Raw genomic sequence first — 17,710 nt, forward strand, 5'->3', positions numbered from 1 at the left:
CTCAGGGAATGTTCCTGAGATAGATTGATTTTCCGGGGCATCGACTGCTATCAATGCCAAAATAAAGGATAAGTCTCCCACATAACTTTTTTTTCTTTCTTCATGAGTCGAAGCATAGCAAAGTAAAACTTTATCAGGAACAATATAAATACATCCGTTCTTTCTCTAACTCTGGCTCTTATCCTGTTGCGATGATCAAAAAAAAAAAAGAAGAAGAAAGCAGCAGCTCTTAATGGTGGTCATTATCGCTCGGTAAAGGATCCCAGGGTTAAAAAACTAAAGCCTTCAAAAATCTTTCTCACAGCGTCCGCCTTATTGAAAAAAAAAACACGAAAAGCTTCCTGGCACAAACGGCTAACGGAAGAAATAAAGCAGTATTAAATATAAAAACAATCTAATTGGCACACTAAGGAAAAGCAAGAGGAAAGAAAGTCCACCTTGCAAAAAGAAGTCGCGACAGACGGCAAATAAATACGTCAACAGGCCGTACGTAGCAACCACAATAAGCTGTGTGCCGTGGCTTCAGTACTGGTTGCCCCCAGACCCCACTGCCTGCACCGAGATAACGAGCCGAGTGGCGTCTCTTCTCCACGCTCATGCAGTTCGTGTACGGCAAAGGCTTCTTCGAAGCCACAGCTCAGGACTTTCCTCGTGCATAGACCGGAAGGATAAGGAGCGATTTTCAATGCGAGAGGACGGAAACTTTCTCAGGATCACCTAGGACGACTAAGGGCGTACCAGAATTTAAACGTGCTGAAGGTACTACGGGTGCTTTGTAGAAGACGTCTCTTGAAGAGAACAGTAGTCTTATTTTCTTTTCCTTCCCGCGAACGCAACTCTACTGTTGGAATCGATAGGCTGGCGTCCCTTGTCGTGTTTTATGATCTTCGTTTCTCCAGGACCTTATTCCAGTGAGGAGCAGCGGTGGTGGTGGGGTTCTCGCTCTCCACAGTCGTCACTTCTACTGCTCTGCTCTTGCGTGTAGTATTTTCTCTTCTTTCCACCGACACCTTCGGTCATCCGTGATCCTTTTTTGTCTTCTGTGCCACTCAGGACCTACACTTCGTTTACTGTAAAATTCAGCAGATAAACCGCAGCTATCTTTGCATAATATAACATCTTCGGCTATACTCTCCGCGTCTTCCTTTCTCAGAGACTTCTCCTTCATCGCGTTCTTCTGTTATCAGCTTTCGTACGGGTGATTTACCACGCACTCTCTCTCTCTCTCTTCCTTTCTTTTGCAGGCCACGCTTCCTCCAGGGAAGATGCTAGGCCTGAGTTCAGCGCCTTGTTTTATGTGTGCTTGTGTGTGTCTGTGTGTGCGTGTGTGTGCGTGTGCCTGTGTATGCGCGCCTGTGTGTACGTGTGAGCGTGCGTGTGTATGCGCGCTTGTGTGTATGCGTGTTAGTGTGCGTGTGTGCGTGCCTGTGTGTGCGTGTGTGCGTGTGAGCGTGTCTGTGTGTGTGTTGGGGGAGGGGGGGGCGTGCGTGCCTGTGTGTGCATATGAGTGTGTGTGTCTGCGGGAGTGTACGTGAGTATGTGCGCGTGTGAGCGTGTGTGGGTGCGTGTATGTGTACGTACGTGCGCGTACGAGCGTGTTCGTGAGCGTGCATGCGTGCCTATCACTCTAAGAAGAAAAGGAGGAAACGGGGTATTGAGGTTACTCCTTTAGGGGAGGAACTGATCTGCCACAACCATTCCTCCCTTTAGGGGGTAAGTGCGAGGGGATGAACTGTCCTCCCCATGCCGTTACTCCTCCGAGGACTATCAGTTGTTCTTTTCCGATGCTCCTCAAGGGAGTAACGATCACTATTTCCGATGCTCCGCGAAAGTTGATATAATGAAATTAGGCATTTATACCCTGATAAAAATTATTACCAAGCTGCAAAGAAAAAAACGCGCCCGAAAGTAGGATTCGAATTCACGTCCTCACGCTCACAAGCCAGGAACTCTAACCATCGCACCACGGCAGATTTTTTCATTCTTTATTACCTTCATTACAACACCCTGCAAACGCGTACAAAGTAGGTCACTTGGTGCAGCAAGGTAATATTACATCAGTTCGAGAGATTGTACATATTTAAAAGGCCCTCAAAGAGGATATCACAGGCACCAAAGTATCTAGCTTCTGAAACCACTCTGGCGGTTCATTCATGTGTTTGAGGGCATCACGCATGTACCTAAGACTTTCACTTAGGTGTTCCATCGCAGACCTTTCATCTACGCGGGCATCCTTACATCCATACCCGTTTTCCACACGCTGCTCACACACAAAAGCATTATCAAGTCAGCCGGCACTCAAATACGGACTATAAAGTTAACACTAAGTACTGGTGCGACGACTGCAGACCGTTATAAAAGAACTTGTGGGCCCCTATCAGACATGCGGTATCAAAGGCAGATCGATATCTTCGAATATACATACTGCAAGGGTCATACAGGAATGTTGCGATGAAAAAGATAACGGAGTCGCTATGATAAAATTGGTACCACGGCAGATTTCTTGACGGGATAGGAAATCGATACAGGTTAAGCATCGGAACGCAGCTGCGGCAATATAGAAGCGACACGGCATTTTGTGTATGCTCTGCGGGGAGAGTGTAACGTTGAGTGCACTTGCAACCATAAGCGAATGCGAAAAGAAATTTGCCCGAGTATTCTTAGAGGGATTTAAACTGGGGCACTACGCGTTGTAAATGTGTAGCGAGCTCAAACAGGGCACCTAAGACGACTGAGAAGGAAAATTTCTCTGTCACTTAGTGTTTCCCGTTTGAGCTACACATCGCTTCAGTTAAGTTCGTAATCTCCTTGGAACGGAAGGAACTTAGGTACTATTGACCAACAAAATTTGGCAGTCTAGCTGTGACTGGCGCGTTTAATGTGTATCGCTCACTTATGGTGTGCGCACGAAGGGCATGGCTCTTTACATTCCAGCTTTTAAGTTTCACACAATTTTCTCACGAAGAGGCAAAGTGCTGCTTTGCATGTAGTTCAATAGAGAGTGCACGAACTTCGAAGTATTCACGGTTTGTAGACAATACCGTTCTTTCCTCATCACTCCACGACACGGACGAAAACAGCGGAGCCCATGGGGAGTAACCGTTGCCGTTTGTCCTCCCATTGCTCTCTTTTCGACCAGGGACTAAACACTTACTCTCTGAAATTTGCACACAGCACACACATTCATGCAGTTACTTCCTTGGGGGACGAAAGCGCCCTTTTTAGGAATAACTGCCCAGTTATGCCCGTTTTCCCCGCAATTTTTCTTACACTGTATGTGTGCGTGTGAGAGTCTGTGCGCATATGTGTGTCTGCGTGCGTGCGTGTGTGTCTGTTTGTGTGTATGTGTGAGTGTGCGTGGGTGTGGGTGTTTGCGAGTGCGTGCGCGCTCGAGCATGTTTCTGTGCGTTCGTGCTGGCCTAAGTGCATGTTTAAGAGAGAGAGAGAGTGTGTGTGTACGTGTATGTGTGTGTGTGTGTTGATGATGTTGATGTTATGGAGCACGACCGGGCGTATGTCCTTGTCTGTGTGTTTGTTTGCCTCCACGAACAAGCTTGGAGTGCATGAAACATTAGCGTATCAAACGAAGCCAAACAAAGTGAAAGAAATACAGTATGTGAACATTAAACACAAGATATAGTTTTTTTTTTCTTTTCAAGTAATATCAAACAAAAGAAAAGAAAAGCTTGAACCAATAGATTGGAAATTGAAAATAATTAAAAGAAAGCCGCGTCTGCTAGTCTGACCAAGTGTACACTCACAAACGCTAGCACTGGCGAGAAAAAAAGCAGGACCCCGTATTCACAAAACGTTTTACCCTAAAAGCGTTCGTGCCAGCAACTAGTGATGTAGGACATATTATTAGCGAAGCCGATCAGCCAGTGAAAAAGAGCTCTTACGAACGAAAAGCCTTGTGAATTCGGCCCCAGCTTTCTAGGCACGTCCGCTTGAATACGCCTCATCAGCACCCAGAACGCGGAAGTCCTGATAGAAATGCTTGTTGAGTCAAAACTTGTAGCTTTAGCATTCGCACGCTCTGACGGGTGCCGTACCCCAAAAGCTCCACGTATACCTCATCCAGGGCAGCGACCGTTCAAAGCGCGTTCATGAACCTGCAAATTGAGTTTCCGACTGCGCAAAGCTACCGCACCGACAAATTCACTGCATCACACCTCGCTCCTCCCTCTCCATTTTCGCGGCACCGGCGTTCTTCGGTGATGTGCATTTCGTCGGCCACCTAAGGTCGCGCGCGCGACACAAGTTGGGTGCACAAAATACGAGCTCGGTGTGGCATTCACACGGCGCTGAGGGCACCTCCTCGCTCGTGAGAGAAGCCTAGATTGTGAGCACTGCCACGAAGCATACTCACTAGCGCGCAATCCCTGCGGCTGTCTAGCGTGCACTCAGTAGCGACAAGCTTTAGCCTCTTCCTTGTCAACAATTAACGGCACATCACCCTCGGGTGGACTTATCATGGGCGCTTGGCCTCGCGCAAGATGTGCCAGGCTAACAGTAGTGGCTACGATACAATTTCTGCACAGCACAGGACTGAACTCAAGACGGTGACTTAAGTTTGCTTCACCGCTAACGTGAAGCATTCACCCATCCTTACTTGCCATTATTATCTTGTATCTCTCGGTTGTTCCACTTCTCCGCTTCCTTAGCGCAGATCAAAAGGTTAGAACACAGAAGTTAATGTCGAAATGCTTAAATGATATTGCGCGACATAAAAAACGACACGTCCGTGTCTTCTCTCACGTCCGTGTCGTTTTTTATGTCGCGCAATATCATTTAAGCAATGGATTACCAACTTGCCCGGAATGCTGCTCTCATTAATGTCGAAATCTCTACGTTTCTACAAGCACCAGCCCCCTTTCTGTCTGTCTCAATCAGGCTTCAATTTCTTGATTTAATGGCACACTCTGAGCAAGATAACCTCCTAGAGGATAGATTGGGCGTTTGAAACACCCTTCCTATCGCCTTATTTTTACTGATAATCTTTAAATTGACTGTTCGAGTTAGCAGAATACCTTCAGTGCACCCGCTGATTCAGTTCTGGGTGCTAGAAGGACGTTTTGCAGAACATACACCTTACAGAATGTATGGGTGCTCAAGCACTTCAACGTTTCAAGCAAGTCAAAAGTCATAGGAGTTTACTTTTCAGTGGTTTGCGCCAAATAATGTCACCCTGCGACTTCATGTTTATGGCGTACCCCGTGTTGAAGCAGAGACCACTGGGGCGCTATAACGTAAAGCCGTTCCAAAATTTTCTATTTCAATTCTGCAATCAGTCCTCCACGATTGGTCAAAAAATGTTTGAGCCACCCCCCACAGCGCCTGTCTTTCACGTGACACACGAAAATCGTGAAAACGCCCCATCTGATATACCTGCACACTGATTATGCATGATTGGGCCAAACGGAAAAAAAAACAATAACAATTTCAGATTTGACGCCTTTTTCGTCATTAGCGATAAATGCATCATATCACCCATCGCTATTGGTCAAACGTTTTCGTGCTGCGCCCACGTCGCCTGTCTGCCATGCGTCGTCACAAAACCGGGAAAACTCACCGCATCAAATTATTATTATTATTATTTGTTTTGAACACATATACACATATACACAGGTATCAGGAAAGGGAAAGCGAGGAGCAGGCTGGCAACTGCCACCGGAAGGGGCACAACGCCAAAGTGACGTGTACGCGTTAAAGGCACCCTAATATGCCGAACAAAAGTGATTTTTTTCCTGAATAACCGGAGACTACCTCATTCCGCAAGGAACAGGAGATGTGTGCCCGCCGCTCTGGCACTGGCTACTCAGAGCTTCCGGGAAGCATAGATTAATTTGCGTGTAATAAAATTTTGCGTGGCAGTATAACGTTATCGAGACCATTCGACACATACACAACATCGCTCCGCCAACTCTTCTTGGCTGAGGATCTGTTTTAGCGGCAGTTCTATGCTTCCGTTGCGCGCGCCAATGCGATTTTCGACCAGCCACCACAAGCTAAGCGAGGAAAGCGGGCCAATCACAGACGCGCGCCGCCACTCTCATTATATAAGGACCAAACAGCACGTGAGATATATGAAGCGTTTGTGATGATGCGTAAAGGTGATGCCTGTGACAGTGCTCCTTCCTATTTCCCCAAATCGCAAAGGCTTTTTGCATCTTCACCACCAATCTGGTTTCGTTATTATGAGACCACTTTTTATCACTTGACGCATGCGCGGATGCAGTGCAACATATGAAACCCCTACCCCGCCCCCCTCTTTTTTATAGGTATATTTGTGTATGCGCACAGTAAACCCCAGAAGTTGGCAGTCAGCGTTTCTCCTGTGTTCCTTTCTTGTCCGTGTTCATTTTGCGCTGTTTTCAGCCATTGGTCGGTTATCTACTTTCACTGCGCCACGCTTGGCCCCACCGAAACCCTCTCTCCTCCTGAGTGTTTCTCGCTTCTTGTCAGCCAATTAGGTAAAGATAACCTGTCAAGCACGACAATGGTATTCGCTTTGAAAGCAAACAAAAGTGGCCTCCTATAAACCAGGAGAGCGTTCGGTTGGGCGGTTCAAATAACTCTGCGGGTCACCACCCGATGCTTGGTTCGGCGGTTACGTAAATTTGAGGTCATGAGATTGAAACACAGATTGGGATAACGTCACGTTATAGGGCCCTTGAGTGCAGTATAATAAAAATTCGCGGGTGCATTCGGAGCAGTGCACTATATCGATAAGAGCGTGGCATATACTGCAGGGAGTGCACGCCCCGGTCATCCAGTGTGGAGAGACAATTAAGTTCCTCTTGTTCCTGCTTTCAGATCATACTGCTACTTTCAATTAGATTGCTTCACCATGGTGCTCGTTTATTGGTAAAGTTAAGAAGCGCGGCGTCAGCCGCGTTATTCTATTATAACATATAGAGGCGCCAACACACTGTTTAGGGGCTGCGTCATATTCTTTATGGCAGTGTCGGCGGAATGGCTGAGATGTAACATTTGTGACACGAAATTTGAGTTTCACTGCGTGAAACCAGGTAGAGTGCTGCATGGCTTTCTTCGCTTCGTTTTTATTGCGATATCAGTTATGTGGGCACTCCATGCGCATTTCAGCCGTCGGCGTAACCGTCGCCGTCGCCGTGAGGTTCCGTATAACGTTCAAGGGCGATAAAATCAACGCCGCGCGCCATATGCTGCATGTGCCAGGGAAAGCATGCGAAGATGACCCGGCGATCGCGGCTCAACCTGGCGCGCGCGAAGGAAGAAAGCGGAGAGCAAACGCACCGTCTTCCGTCCCGCGAAAGGCCGTGAGGGTATGGAAGGAAGGTGGTAGGGGTGGTGGGTAGGGGGCGACGTTGTGCTCCGGCAGCAACTGCGCATTTCGCGACCGGGTGTATGGGTAACTGACGATCGCAGCTCAATCTCGCGATCTATATATGAAAGAAAGGGCGGCGGCATCGCGGCAGGGAGAGGGGAGAGGCTTCGACTCTTCCGCCAAGTGCGCACATTGCACGGCCGTGCGCCATCGTGCGCGCCGTATTTTTGAAAGGGATCGCCAGACGGCTCATACTTTTGTGCACGCTGTTTTCTCGCCGCTCTTTCGTTGAAGCGATAGACCGCACGAAGGTCACTTCGCTCGCTGCTACTGCCGCGCTTGCTCCCACCAGCGTTTTCACAGCGAGTGTCTGCGCTTGTCGAGTGTGATGTGTTTAAGTTTGCTCGTGGGCGCTGACACTATGTTTTTTAATTCAGTTGGTAAGCGAATGCTTCGAAGTTTATGCGGTTGATAAAGCTATATCATTACTTCGTATAGCTTTAAACTTATTTGCTATCGCGATCGATGCTTCGCATTTTTTTTTTTGCGAAATTGCGACTTCATTTATGTCTCGAAAACTACCTCAAGATTACTGAAGTGGACTTCTGAAAGGCTAGGGTAGAGATAGAATAAAATGTATCTTGGTTAAAATAAAACAAAATCTGCCATCTCGGCAGAACACACACATTGAGGGAAAGCATGCGATTCTAAATAATCACCCATTCGTATGGGTATATTAGTTCGCACAAACACCGTTTTCCAAGGCTGTAAGAGGTGAGTTATAGATACAAGAAATCACCCTTTAGGGTGCTCTTTCACCTTAGTGTAAATATTGACTAATGGGCTTGCGGACTTGTCTAGTAAACTGGCTCGCATTTTGTCGCTTTCTACCGAAAATTCCTTCGGTCTGGATATATTCTCTAGCGCATTAACCCTACTCTTATAAAATCAGTAGCATGCGGTCATACCGATTCTGCAGCGACTTAGGCGAAGTTCCTGTCAGTTTTCTAACTCATCTACGTGCAATTCCTTTAGTCCCAAACCAGTCCGCTACAAGGGAAATCGGAAGCATTGGATGAGGAAAGAATCGTTAAAACTAGTTGTATGTAATGTTCCGCTTTTCCGGCACTTTTACGCTGCAAGAACTTGAAGGATGTGCGCTTACTTTTGCCACTGCATAGCAAAGTGACACTCCATTTGATGTCAATGGAAAGGAAGTAATCTTCATTGCTTGGTGAATGAAGAAACAAGTGAATTTCAGCATCATGGTAATGGCCGCAACCTAATATGCCACTCGATAATATGCAGATAAATAACGAAACTATTACGAAATTAATGTTAAATAGAGCTAGGTTGCAGTTTACGTCACTTTAGTTGCGCGTTTGGGCGATTTCTAAATCACACATGCCCCTCGTCACTACAAAGCTAATGTTGAACCCCTGCAGTCTCCCAAAAATTGGCCTCTAATTTTTCCGATATCCACATTGTTAAGCTTACATACGCTGTCGACTTACATAATAGAGTGTTAAAAAAGTATGTATCATGCATTGTCTGTCACGTTTTAGCACACGTGTGCTAGTTAATTTTGCACACATGACGCTTCTCGTGGATGCTTTTTAGCTTCTCAATGTGATCGTCCTTTCAAGGACCCATTTCAAACAATAACTTATTAACATATGCACCAAAGCTGAAACGGGCACGTCTCGTTGCGGAGGCGTTCGCTTCTTGCCGAGGAGCTTTTCTTTCACCATAGTTGATGAGTTCACCTAGGATTCCATGTGAACTTCGGCATTATTTTGATTACGAAATTAGCTGTTCTTATGAATCCTTCTAGCTTCTTCCCAAACGTAGGAAACGAAAGAAAGAAGGATGAATTCTATGGCAAGCACGATATTATCGCAAACACTACTATACCTCCGCAACCTTTGCATCACGCTATAGAACTGACGGGGACAGCAAGCCGTTATAGCATGATGGCGCCGGTGTTGCGAACGAGCTTTGACTGTCGCTATAATTGTCATCTCAATAGAATCACTGCCTCATGTGCGATGCGACGGTCGAATATACATTCGCGCGCGGACTCTACCAATTGATTTCAGCTGTCACATCCACGCTGCGTAGAATTCTTCTCGCGGGCACAAATCGTATACAATGTATTGCTCGCAGCTGTACGCGTGCTGTTGTGCGAAGCGCCAGAAGTTAAAAGTGTTAGGAGCCCGAAACTGTCGGCGACTTCGCAAGCCTGCCGTGTCGCTCAGCACAAAACACGATGCACGTCCCGTCATTACCTTGCCTAGTGATGTCGTTCTTTTTTTCTTTGCTTTGTACTGACCGCGCAGTTGAAAATCTCTCGAAAAGCTTTCGGCTGCGCGCCTTTGTCTAGAAATATTGCGCTCATTCCGTAGTAATATGCGCACATGTAAGAAATAAACCGATTCCGCTACGCACAGATATAATATGGTGGCGGAAGTATGCACGAAATTATTCGAGCTTGCATCGCTCAACAAGGCGTACGAATGCAATGCGTATCTCTTGCATCATCTGTAGCAGCCAAGCAGGCAAACTTTACCGGCGCGCTACCCTTGCGTGGCAACCTGCAGCGACTATAGAGAACGCATATGTTAGGTGACTTTCGCGCTCAGGCATTCCGGACACGTCGTGGGAACTCTTGAGTACAGCGTTCGCGTTGGGAATGCGGCTTGCATTCCTGCGGTGTACGGTACATGTGCAGGCACACCGAAATGCAGACCTCGACGAGGAGCGCCACGCTTCATATGCTGGAGACGGCGGCCCGTATGCATTACTCATGCATAGTACCAAGCCGAACGGCCGGCTTCAAAGGTGGCGGAAGCTTTCCATACCGCTATCCCCTAATGCATTCATTAAATCGGCGTGCAGACCTCAGAATTCGCAAAGAAGCGGATATTTGCGGAGAATACTCGAAGTTCGAGGGACGTGTTCGTCCCGAAAGATGAGAATTCCACTTCATATTGTATGCCGGCAATTTTTTTTTTTTTTTTGAGATGCCACCGGAGCAGAAGGAACAGCGTTGTCCTACTGCAGATTGAAAGCATGGGCTAAATATTGCTACTGGGATACCTCGCTGCATTCAACGCGGAATTTTATGGCAGCGCTATATATAGTTGCCGTTTTCTCTCGTTTGGTCCTCCTTTTTCCCTACTCTCTGTCCGCACATATATTCTTCGTAGTGCCGTTCCCGGTTCAACCACAGGGACATTTCGCTAGCTATCGCTGGTGCAATATCGCTCGTTCGGCAAGGTTACGAATTATTTATTTTTTCTATGTTAAGTGATACTGCAATGTTGTCCAATTCTTTCTTAGGCAGATCCTAATAGTGCCGCACATTTGATGGTACGAGCAGATAAACAAGAGCTACAGGGTGCGTGAGGTATTTGGGAACGTGGCTTGGAATCTCTATAGACCAGAATATTCTCAGTGTATCTCTCTAGGCGCTTACTTTCGTGTTTACTAGCCCCTCTGTCGCCTATGCGGCACAGTTATTCTCGGGTACCGGTTTCCAGTCTGATACAGAAGATAAAACTGTACGCTGTCCTGGTCGCCTTACACGTAGACCACAGCAGCTTCGAAATCGCCACCTTTTTGGTTGTCACTAAATATTTGGTTTTCAGGGTTATTGTCTGCTGTATCAAACAAAGCACTGCCAGTGGTCAGAGGCCACTCAGGCGGTTTAGTTTCTCCAGCAGACGGAGGCCATAGTGATAGAAACCCCTGAATAGCCAGCTATGTCAATTTTGAAGCCGCATCGAGTGGCAGATTCGGTAACCAAGCTTTATGTGCACGATGTCATTAGGCGCCAGTCCTAAGTAATAGGTTTACTTCCTCCCATAAGACCTACGCGATCCATGAGTAATTGGCTGTGAACGTCTGTGGTCACGCCACCCTGTATGTGGCATCCTATAATTCTGAGCGGCTTCTATTGCGGAAACATGGCTATTCTGGTTCCACAATACCAGCCGTTATACCTGATATCGTGGAAATACCGCCTAATATCAAAGCGCACTACATGATACAAGCATGCAGCTGTCTCGAAGCCGACTGCAGCCAATGATTGAGACTGAAGGCTATTTCGTTCAAGAGTCCTAGAAAAATGTGCTAAAGAAAACAATGGAAAAAAAACTGGTAGGGATTTTTTTATTCTTGTCTACATTATCGTTGGTATTCGTGAAGTAGTCATAGTGTTCTGAAATAAGTCGCGCACCCCGTATACAATGCCGCGAGCGTAGCTCTGTTGGTTATTTAAGATGTCATTCATCTTTCAGATGAACTGAATGTGACATTCTGTTCGTCTCCGTGCTTTCCCACGCAGGTCTCACCATGTGCGACTGCGGTCCGGGCCAGTTCGCGTGCACAAGCTTCGCCGAAGAAGGAACCAATTGCAGCTGCATACCGGCGCGATGGCACTGCGACTCAGACGACGACTGTGGAAACGGCAGCGATGAGCTAGGATGCGGTGAGAAAGATAGAGAGAGATATATACAGGCAGGTCAAATAATACTACTGCGGTGCCCAAATGCGGCAGTATTGATGCCACCCAGGCAGCAGTGGCAACAGATCTAGCATTGGAGCATGTCTTGTAAGCTAATTTTCTGGCATTTTAATGGCAACAACTATTATATGGATCACAGACGAGTCACCACGTAGTGCGTCCTCTTGAACGGTTACTCAGTCTCTCACCATAGACCAAAACGAACCTAAAGAAATGTTCGTCTCCCGCGGGGTTTCAGCTCCAGACTATGCTCGGGGTCTGGGCATAATTCACAAAAATGTTCTTACGCTAAAAATGTTAGTAAGCACTGAGGCCAGCCAATGGCTATGTTGAACATATCATCATCTACGGCGCCCGGCTAGTGACAAAGAGTATTTACGAACAAAAAGCCTTGTGAACTCGGTCTCTATCTTTTCACAATTTTCTTACGCTATAACACTTAGTAGAAGGATATTCCAGCTAACCGCGATGCCAGTCATATCAGTAGCGAAAGCGGCCGCCCAATAGCAAATAGCTCTTGCCAGCGAAAACTATTGTGAGTGCAATCGCATAGGCAACCATGACTGCACCACCGCAATGGCCTTACGTAACGGTAGGAAACATCTTATGCTCCTACCATTACGTCACCTACTATATTATATGTCACGCAAATGTCGCGAGGCAAGAACCGCCATTTGCGCGCTAGGATGAGAGCGAACGTAAATACCCACAAGGATTTCCCTTTGAAATTTCTAGCTCATACCGGATTCTTGAGAGATTTAATTCAAGTCTGCTGAAGCTTTCATGTAGAACCGTCATGCGACAGCAGCGGCGCCTACTTTTCCTACTAAGTTTAAGTTTCATGACAGCTTCATCTCAGATAATTAATTCCGGAGTTTTCAATTTTACCCCCCATCCGTCGGGCTTTCAGTAATTACGCATATAAAGTCGACACTGTCTGTGACGTCTGAAACATACAGGTTGTAAAAGAAGGCATCGTATATCGTACGCAGACTGTTGTGCTGTGCATTTTGCAAACGAAGGTAAAGTAAGTATGCCACAACTTCCTCACTTAACGTCGCTGGTCAAAATTACTTACGCTCGCGGTATGAATGCTACAAGGTTGTGCCACTGTGCTTCTGGACCACACACAGTGGGCCCCTTACTACATCTTAAATTTTTTCGCGTGGGCATACTATAGCCGTAAAACATGAGAACGTGCTTATCAGAGCACACTTGGTCGCTTAGGTAGCCGTACTTTTCTTGCTCCTAATTCTTCGTGTTCTTAAAAAAAGAAAATTTCTGCAGATCCCATGCCCCGTCGGAACATATGTGATGCGAAGCATTTGTTGCTACCTGGCTATCCTGCATTGTGGCCAAGTGAACTAGCGCTGCCAAGTGAACCAACGTGTCTGTGTAGATTGAGTGCTTGTGCCTGTGGGTCGCGAGCGCACCTATCTGTGACGAAAACAGCGCGACTATGAGCACGTTGAAGACGATCGCGCGGCAGCAAACGCATGATTTCTACGACGGATGTAATACGCAAGAATACGACATCGCGATTGTTGAGCTTTACACGAGGAGTGGACGAGCGTACGTGAGCGAGAGAAACATGGCCTGGGACGTCATCTGTGACTACGTGCTATGTAATCGTACGTATCTATGAATATATCACATGGTACGTGTGAACAGGGCAATAGCATTTGCTCTCGGGCGAATCAATGTTAAAAGCTGAATTACTTGGGCGACCATGTAGTCATTGCAACGCCGTACACTTTCTTATCTGGCGTAAGCTGCTACGAGGAAATTACTGCGGAAAGTGGGCCGGTCCCGGACTGAGTGCCTTCTAACACAACCCAGGAAAGCGCGAGCTTTCAAAGAGAAAGAAGACGAGAAAGCGGCACGAGGGCCACGCACCTAGTTTTCAAAGAGCTGACATTTGACTGCTTCTCCAGAGTATAAGCACCTGGCATTTCCCTGGCATAGCGAATCCTGTGACACAAAGATGCTTGAGGTCTGCCTCACCAAATTACGCTGCCGCGTACCCTCGCTGAATTTCTATTTACACAGGTCGGGTTTGGTTCCCTCCCCCCTCTGCTCTTTTTGTAATGAGGAAGAGTCGATACACCACTTTCTTCTATCTTGTCGCCGCTTTACTGCGGTTAGAAAAAGATGGTTGGAAATACCTTTTCGAAGAATTGGCCTGGACTTGACAGAACCTTCAATTCTTTCGTTCGGAGCGTCCACTTTGGGATTCAGCCACAGGGATGCATGCTTCGCTGTCCGAACATTTCTTACGGAATCTAAACGAATGCCCTGCTAAATTCCTTTCTTTTTGTTTTTACTTTTAAATTAATTATTACTCATTCAATATGACCTTCCTGATTTTATTTAGCAGGTAATTAAGCGCTATTCAATGCTATTTCAATAGCTATTAGGAAATTTATGCTCCATAATAATTTTGGATAATCCACCCATTTCTTGGCCAATCCCCCAACGTGGGTAGGAGCCACACGCATCGCAGGCTACAACAACAACAACAACGACTGCCTTCGGAACGGGAGAAGTTTGCATGTGTCGAGGCAGGAACACTTCACAGTATGGGAGTGACATTATTCGAAATTTTATAATGACGAATGGAGTAATGTACCATTCGATAGTCACTATTCGTAGATGCGAATGTATTTGGAATACTTTTCGAATATTTCGAAACGTCAACTGCACCCGATTAAACACAAGATTGGAGCGAAAGTACAGTAAATTTTCATCCCCGTGGGCACAGTATAGACATGAAACGTGAGAACTTGCTTAACAGAGCACACTACGTCGCTTAGGTCGTCGTACTTTCTTTGCTCCTAATCTTCCATGTTTGCTTTTAATAAAAAGCGGAAGAAGACGACGAAGTGTCTTCTTGATCTTCCATGTTTGCTTTTAATAATCTTCCATGTTTAATAATTTTAATAATCTTCCATGTTTGCTTTTAATAAAAAGCGGAAGACGACGACGAAGTGTCTTCTTGACAGAACGCTTGTTTCTGTGCTCTCTGCATTTTTGGTGAACTCTTTGCCTTTCGGGGTGCCTCACCTCCCCGTCTTGCGACCATGGACGCGGAGCATGCCACAGGCCCGCCTGGCCAGAAGTCATCGCGGCTGTCAACCGCAAGGAAGCGAGTTGGCTCCCCCAGCGACACCGAAGACACCGAGCTGTACTCTATGTCGGAAGACGACTCATCCGACGATGGCTTCATACCCGTCCGGAGTAAGAGGGCGAAGAGAAAGATCGCCAACACAGCGCCGTCACCTCCTGTGAGCACTACGACTATGAAGTCAAGGCCTGCGCGCTGGCCACACGTCATCATCTTTATGCCGGAAGAACCGTCAAGCAACCTACGGTTGCTGAGCAGGCAAGCCCTATCCATTTTTCTGGAACGTGCGGTGCCGGATCAAATTAAAGACATCAGAATAAACTCACGCAAGAATATACTCGCCATAGACGTGTACAACGCGAGTGCGCTGGGAACATTTCAAGAAATCACGGAGCTTGGCGGAATCAAAATGCGCCCCTTCATCCCGATCGACGACACATCGATAGCCGGTGTAATTTACGACATTGACATTGCCATTCCCAATGAAGATTTACCTAGCCTCATCAAGCCGGCAAACGAGGGCATGATCATTACGCAAGTGCGCCGTCTTGGGAATACGCGCTGCGTAAAAGTAATCTTCAAGGGGGATTGCATACCCTCCCACGTTAAAGTCGGACATTTTCGACATCCAGTTCGACCATTCATCCAGAAGCCGCTTCAATGCCATCAGTGCTTCAGGCTAGGACACGTAAAGGGCGTGTGTCCCAACTCGCTTCTGTGTCCCCGTTGCGCTGAACCTGATGCAGAAGTGACCTGTGGTGCCACAGTTCTGAAGTGCGCCAACTGTAGCGGCCCTCACGCAGCCTCGTCGAAAGACTGTCCCCGCATCAAGAGGGAGCGCGCGGTTCTGAAGCAAATGGCCAGAGACAATTCGGCCCACAGGGAGGCAGCCGAAGTAGTCCAGCGTCGGCGTCGACGTCGGCACCGTCGTACGTCTTCAAAGAAGGCGCATGAGCGAAGCGATAGTACCCGCTCCACTACGGTACCACCTAGTCGCGACGCGAAAGGGCCCACCACTTCCACGAGGGCATCAGATAAGACCCTTTCTTTAGAGGAATGGCCTATGCTACCGAGCCGCTCCCTTGCTAAGGAACCTCAGAAGGTCACGGCGCCACCGGAGCCTTCTCCAGCCATTGATGATTCACCTAAAACAGATCAAGTCATCTCGGTGCTACGTTCCCTCATGGAGGCCATCCGAGCGATTTTAGTTGAGATGGGGACACCGCCTGCTCGAAGCGCACTTAAAATGCTGGACGCCTTAAGCCCAGTGCTTGAATCCCTCAACTAGATAGATGGCTACCCATACCCCATCCTTCCGAAAAGAAGTCAAGGCAGCGTCCGTCATGCAGTGGAACGCCAGAGGGCTAAAATCACGAATTTCAGATTTCCGTCAGTATGTGTACACCAATGTGTTTCCACTCATCGTCATTTGTGAGCCCAACTTGTCGAAACCAATCAGACTGTCAGGGTACGAATGTTTCATGTCATCAACAAATAGTGCATGCAGCAAAATCATCATTTTTGTTCGTCGGGAACTCACCTATGTTTTGCAACCGATTGCGCCCCACGACGACAATCAGTATATATGCGTCACAGTTAAAAAGAACAAACTCTTGTTTACTCTCATAGGCGTGTATATATCGCCTTCCAACAATTTCGACACTAAGATTAGCGGATATCTTGAGTGTTTGCCCCGCCCCATGGGTCATCATAGGAGATTTCAATGCACACCATCCAGCATGGGGAAGTACAAAGACAAATGCAAGAGGACGAAGATTATCAAGCATCGCCTACAACTATGGCTTTACTCTCTTGAACGATGGTAGCCCCACCTTTCTTCGAAGCGTGACATACGGCAGCTGCCTCGACCTTGCTTTTGTCTCCAACTCTCTCGCCAGATATGTGAAGTGGTTTCCAGATATTGAGACACATGGGAGTGATCACATTCCCACCTATCTGAACATCAAAGGCTTGTCGTCTAGATCTGGCCCACGAAATACCATTCGGACGATTCAATGGGCCAACTTCAAATCTGATATGGAAGACGCCTGCAGCGAGGGCCTACCCTCTGGGTTAGAACAAACAATTAAATATACAATGCGGAACGCCACTCGCATACTGACGATCTCTCAAACGCGAAACTACTTCGACATAGAATTAGAGCGACTTCGCGCACTTCGTCGCCGGGCGGAACGTCGATATCGGCGTACAAGATCAATCCAAGACCTTAGGGCAGCCAGGAGGATACAAAAGAAGATTCAGCGTCGAATGGATAGATTAGCGTCAGAACGTTGGGCAACGTTTTGCCAGACACTCGACCCCCGCAAGCCGCTGTCTCACATTTGGAAAACGGTGCAAGGTCTGCGTTGCCTTCCGGAACAGCGTTTTCCGTTCAAGGCGCTCGCGCTTTTCCAAGGGCGGCAAGACATCGATGTCGCAGAAGACTTTTGTGCGCGAATGGCAGACCAAGCGACACGTCCAGATCCTCCAGCCCGAGATGATGCCCCCCATTCCCAAGATTGCCGCATGGACCTTCCTTTTACAATGGAGGAGCACGAGGCGGCACTAGCTCTCTGCAGGCCCTCATCATCTCCGGGTCCAGATGGTATATCATACCGAGCCTTGTGCTATATCGGAGAATCCGCACGGATAGCACTATTGAGTCTCTACAACACCTCATGGCAGGAGGGAAATGTTCCTGACGAATGGAAAGTGAGCCGCCTGGTGCCAATCTTGAAGCAGGGCAAAT

The 17,710-nt window shown here is 47.4% G+C and overlaps 1 protein-coding gene across 7 annotated transcripts in view; it reads left to right on the plus strand.

Moving 5' to 3' along the window:
• Lrp4 (LDL receptor related protein 4) overlaps positions 1–17,710 on the plus strand; it is a 219,949-nt gene that overhangs the window by 91,498 nt on the left and 110,741 nt on the right. For all 7 annotated transcript variants that reach the window (XR_008613799.2, XM_055074337.2, XM_055074333.2 and 4 more), the window contains exon 2: positions 11,658–11,801. Coding sequence is in view for 6 of the 7 variants with exons in the window: in XM_055074337.2 (XP_054930312.1) it covers positions 11,658–11,801 (144 nt within the window). In the remaining variant the exon portion in view is untranslated. The remainder of the gene's footprint in view (positions 1–11,657; positions 11,802–17,710) is intronic.

This window comes from Dermacentor andersoni, chromosome 4 (genome assembly GCF_023375885.2).
Source record: "Dermacentor andersoni chromosome 4, qqDerAnde1_hic_scaffold, whole genome shotgun sequence".
Lineage (NCBI taxonomy): Eukaryota > Metazoa > Arthropoda > Arachnida > Ixodida > Ixodidae > Dermacentor > Dermacentor andersoni.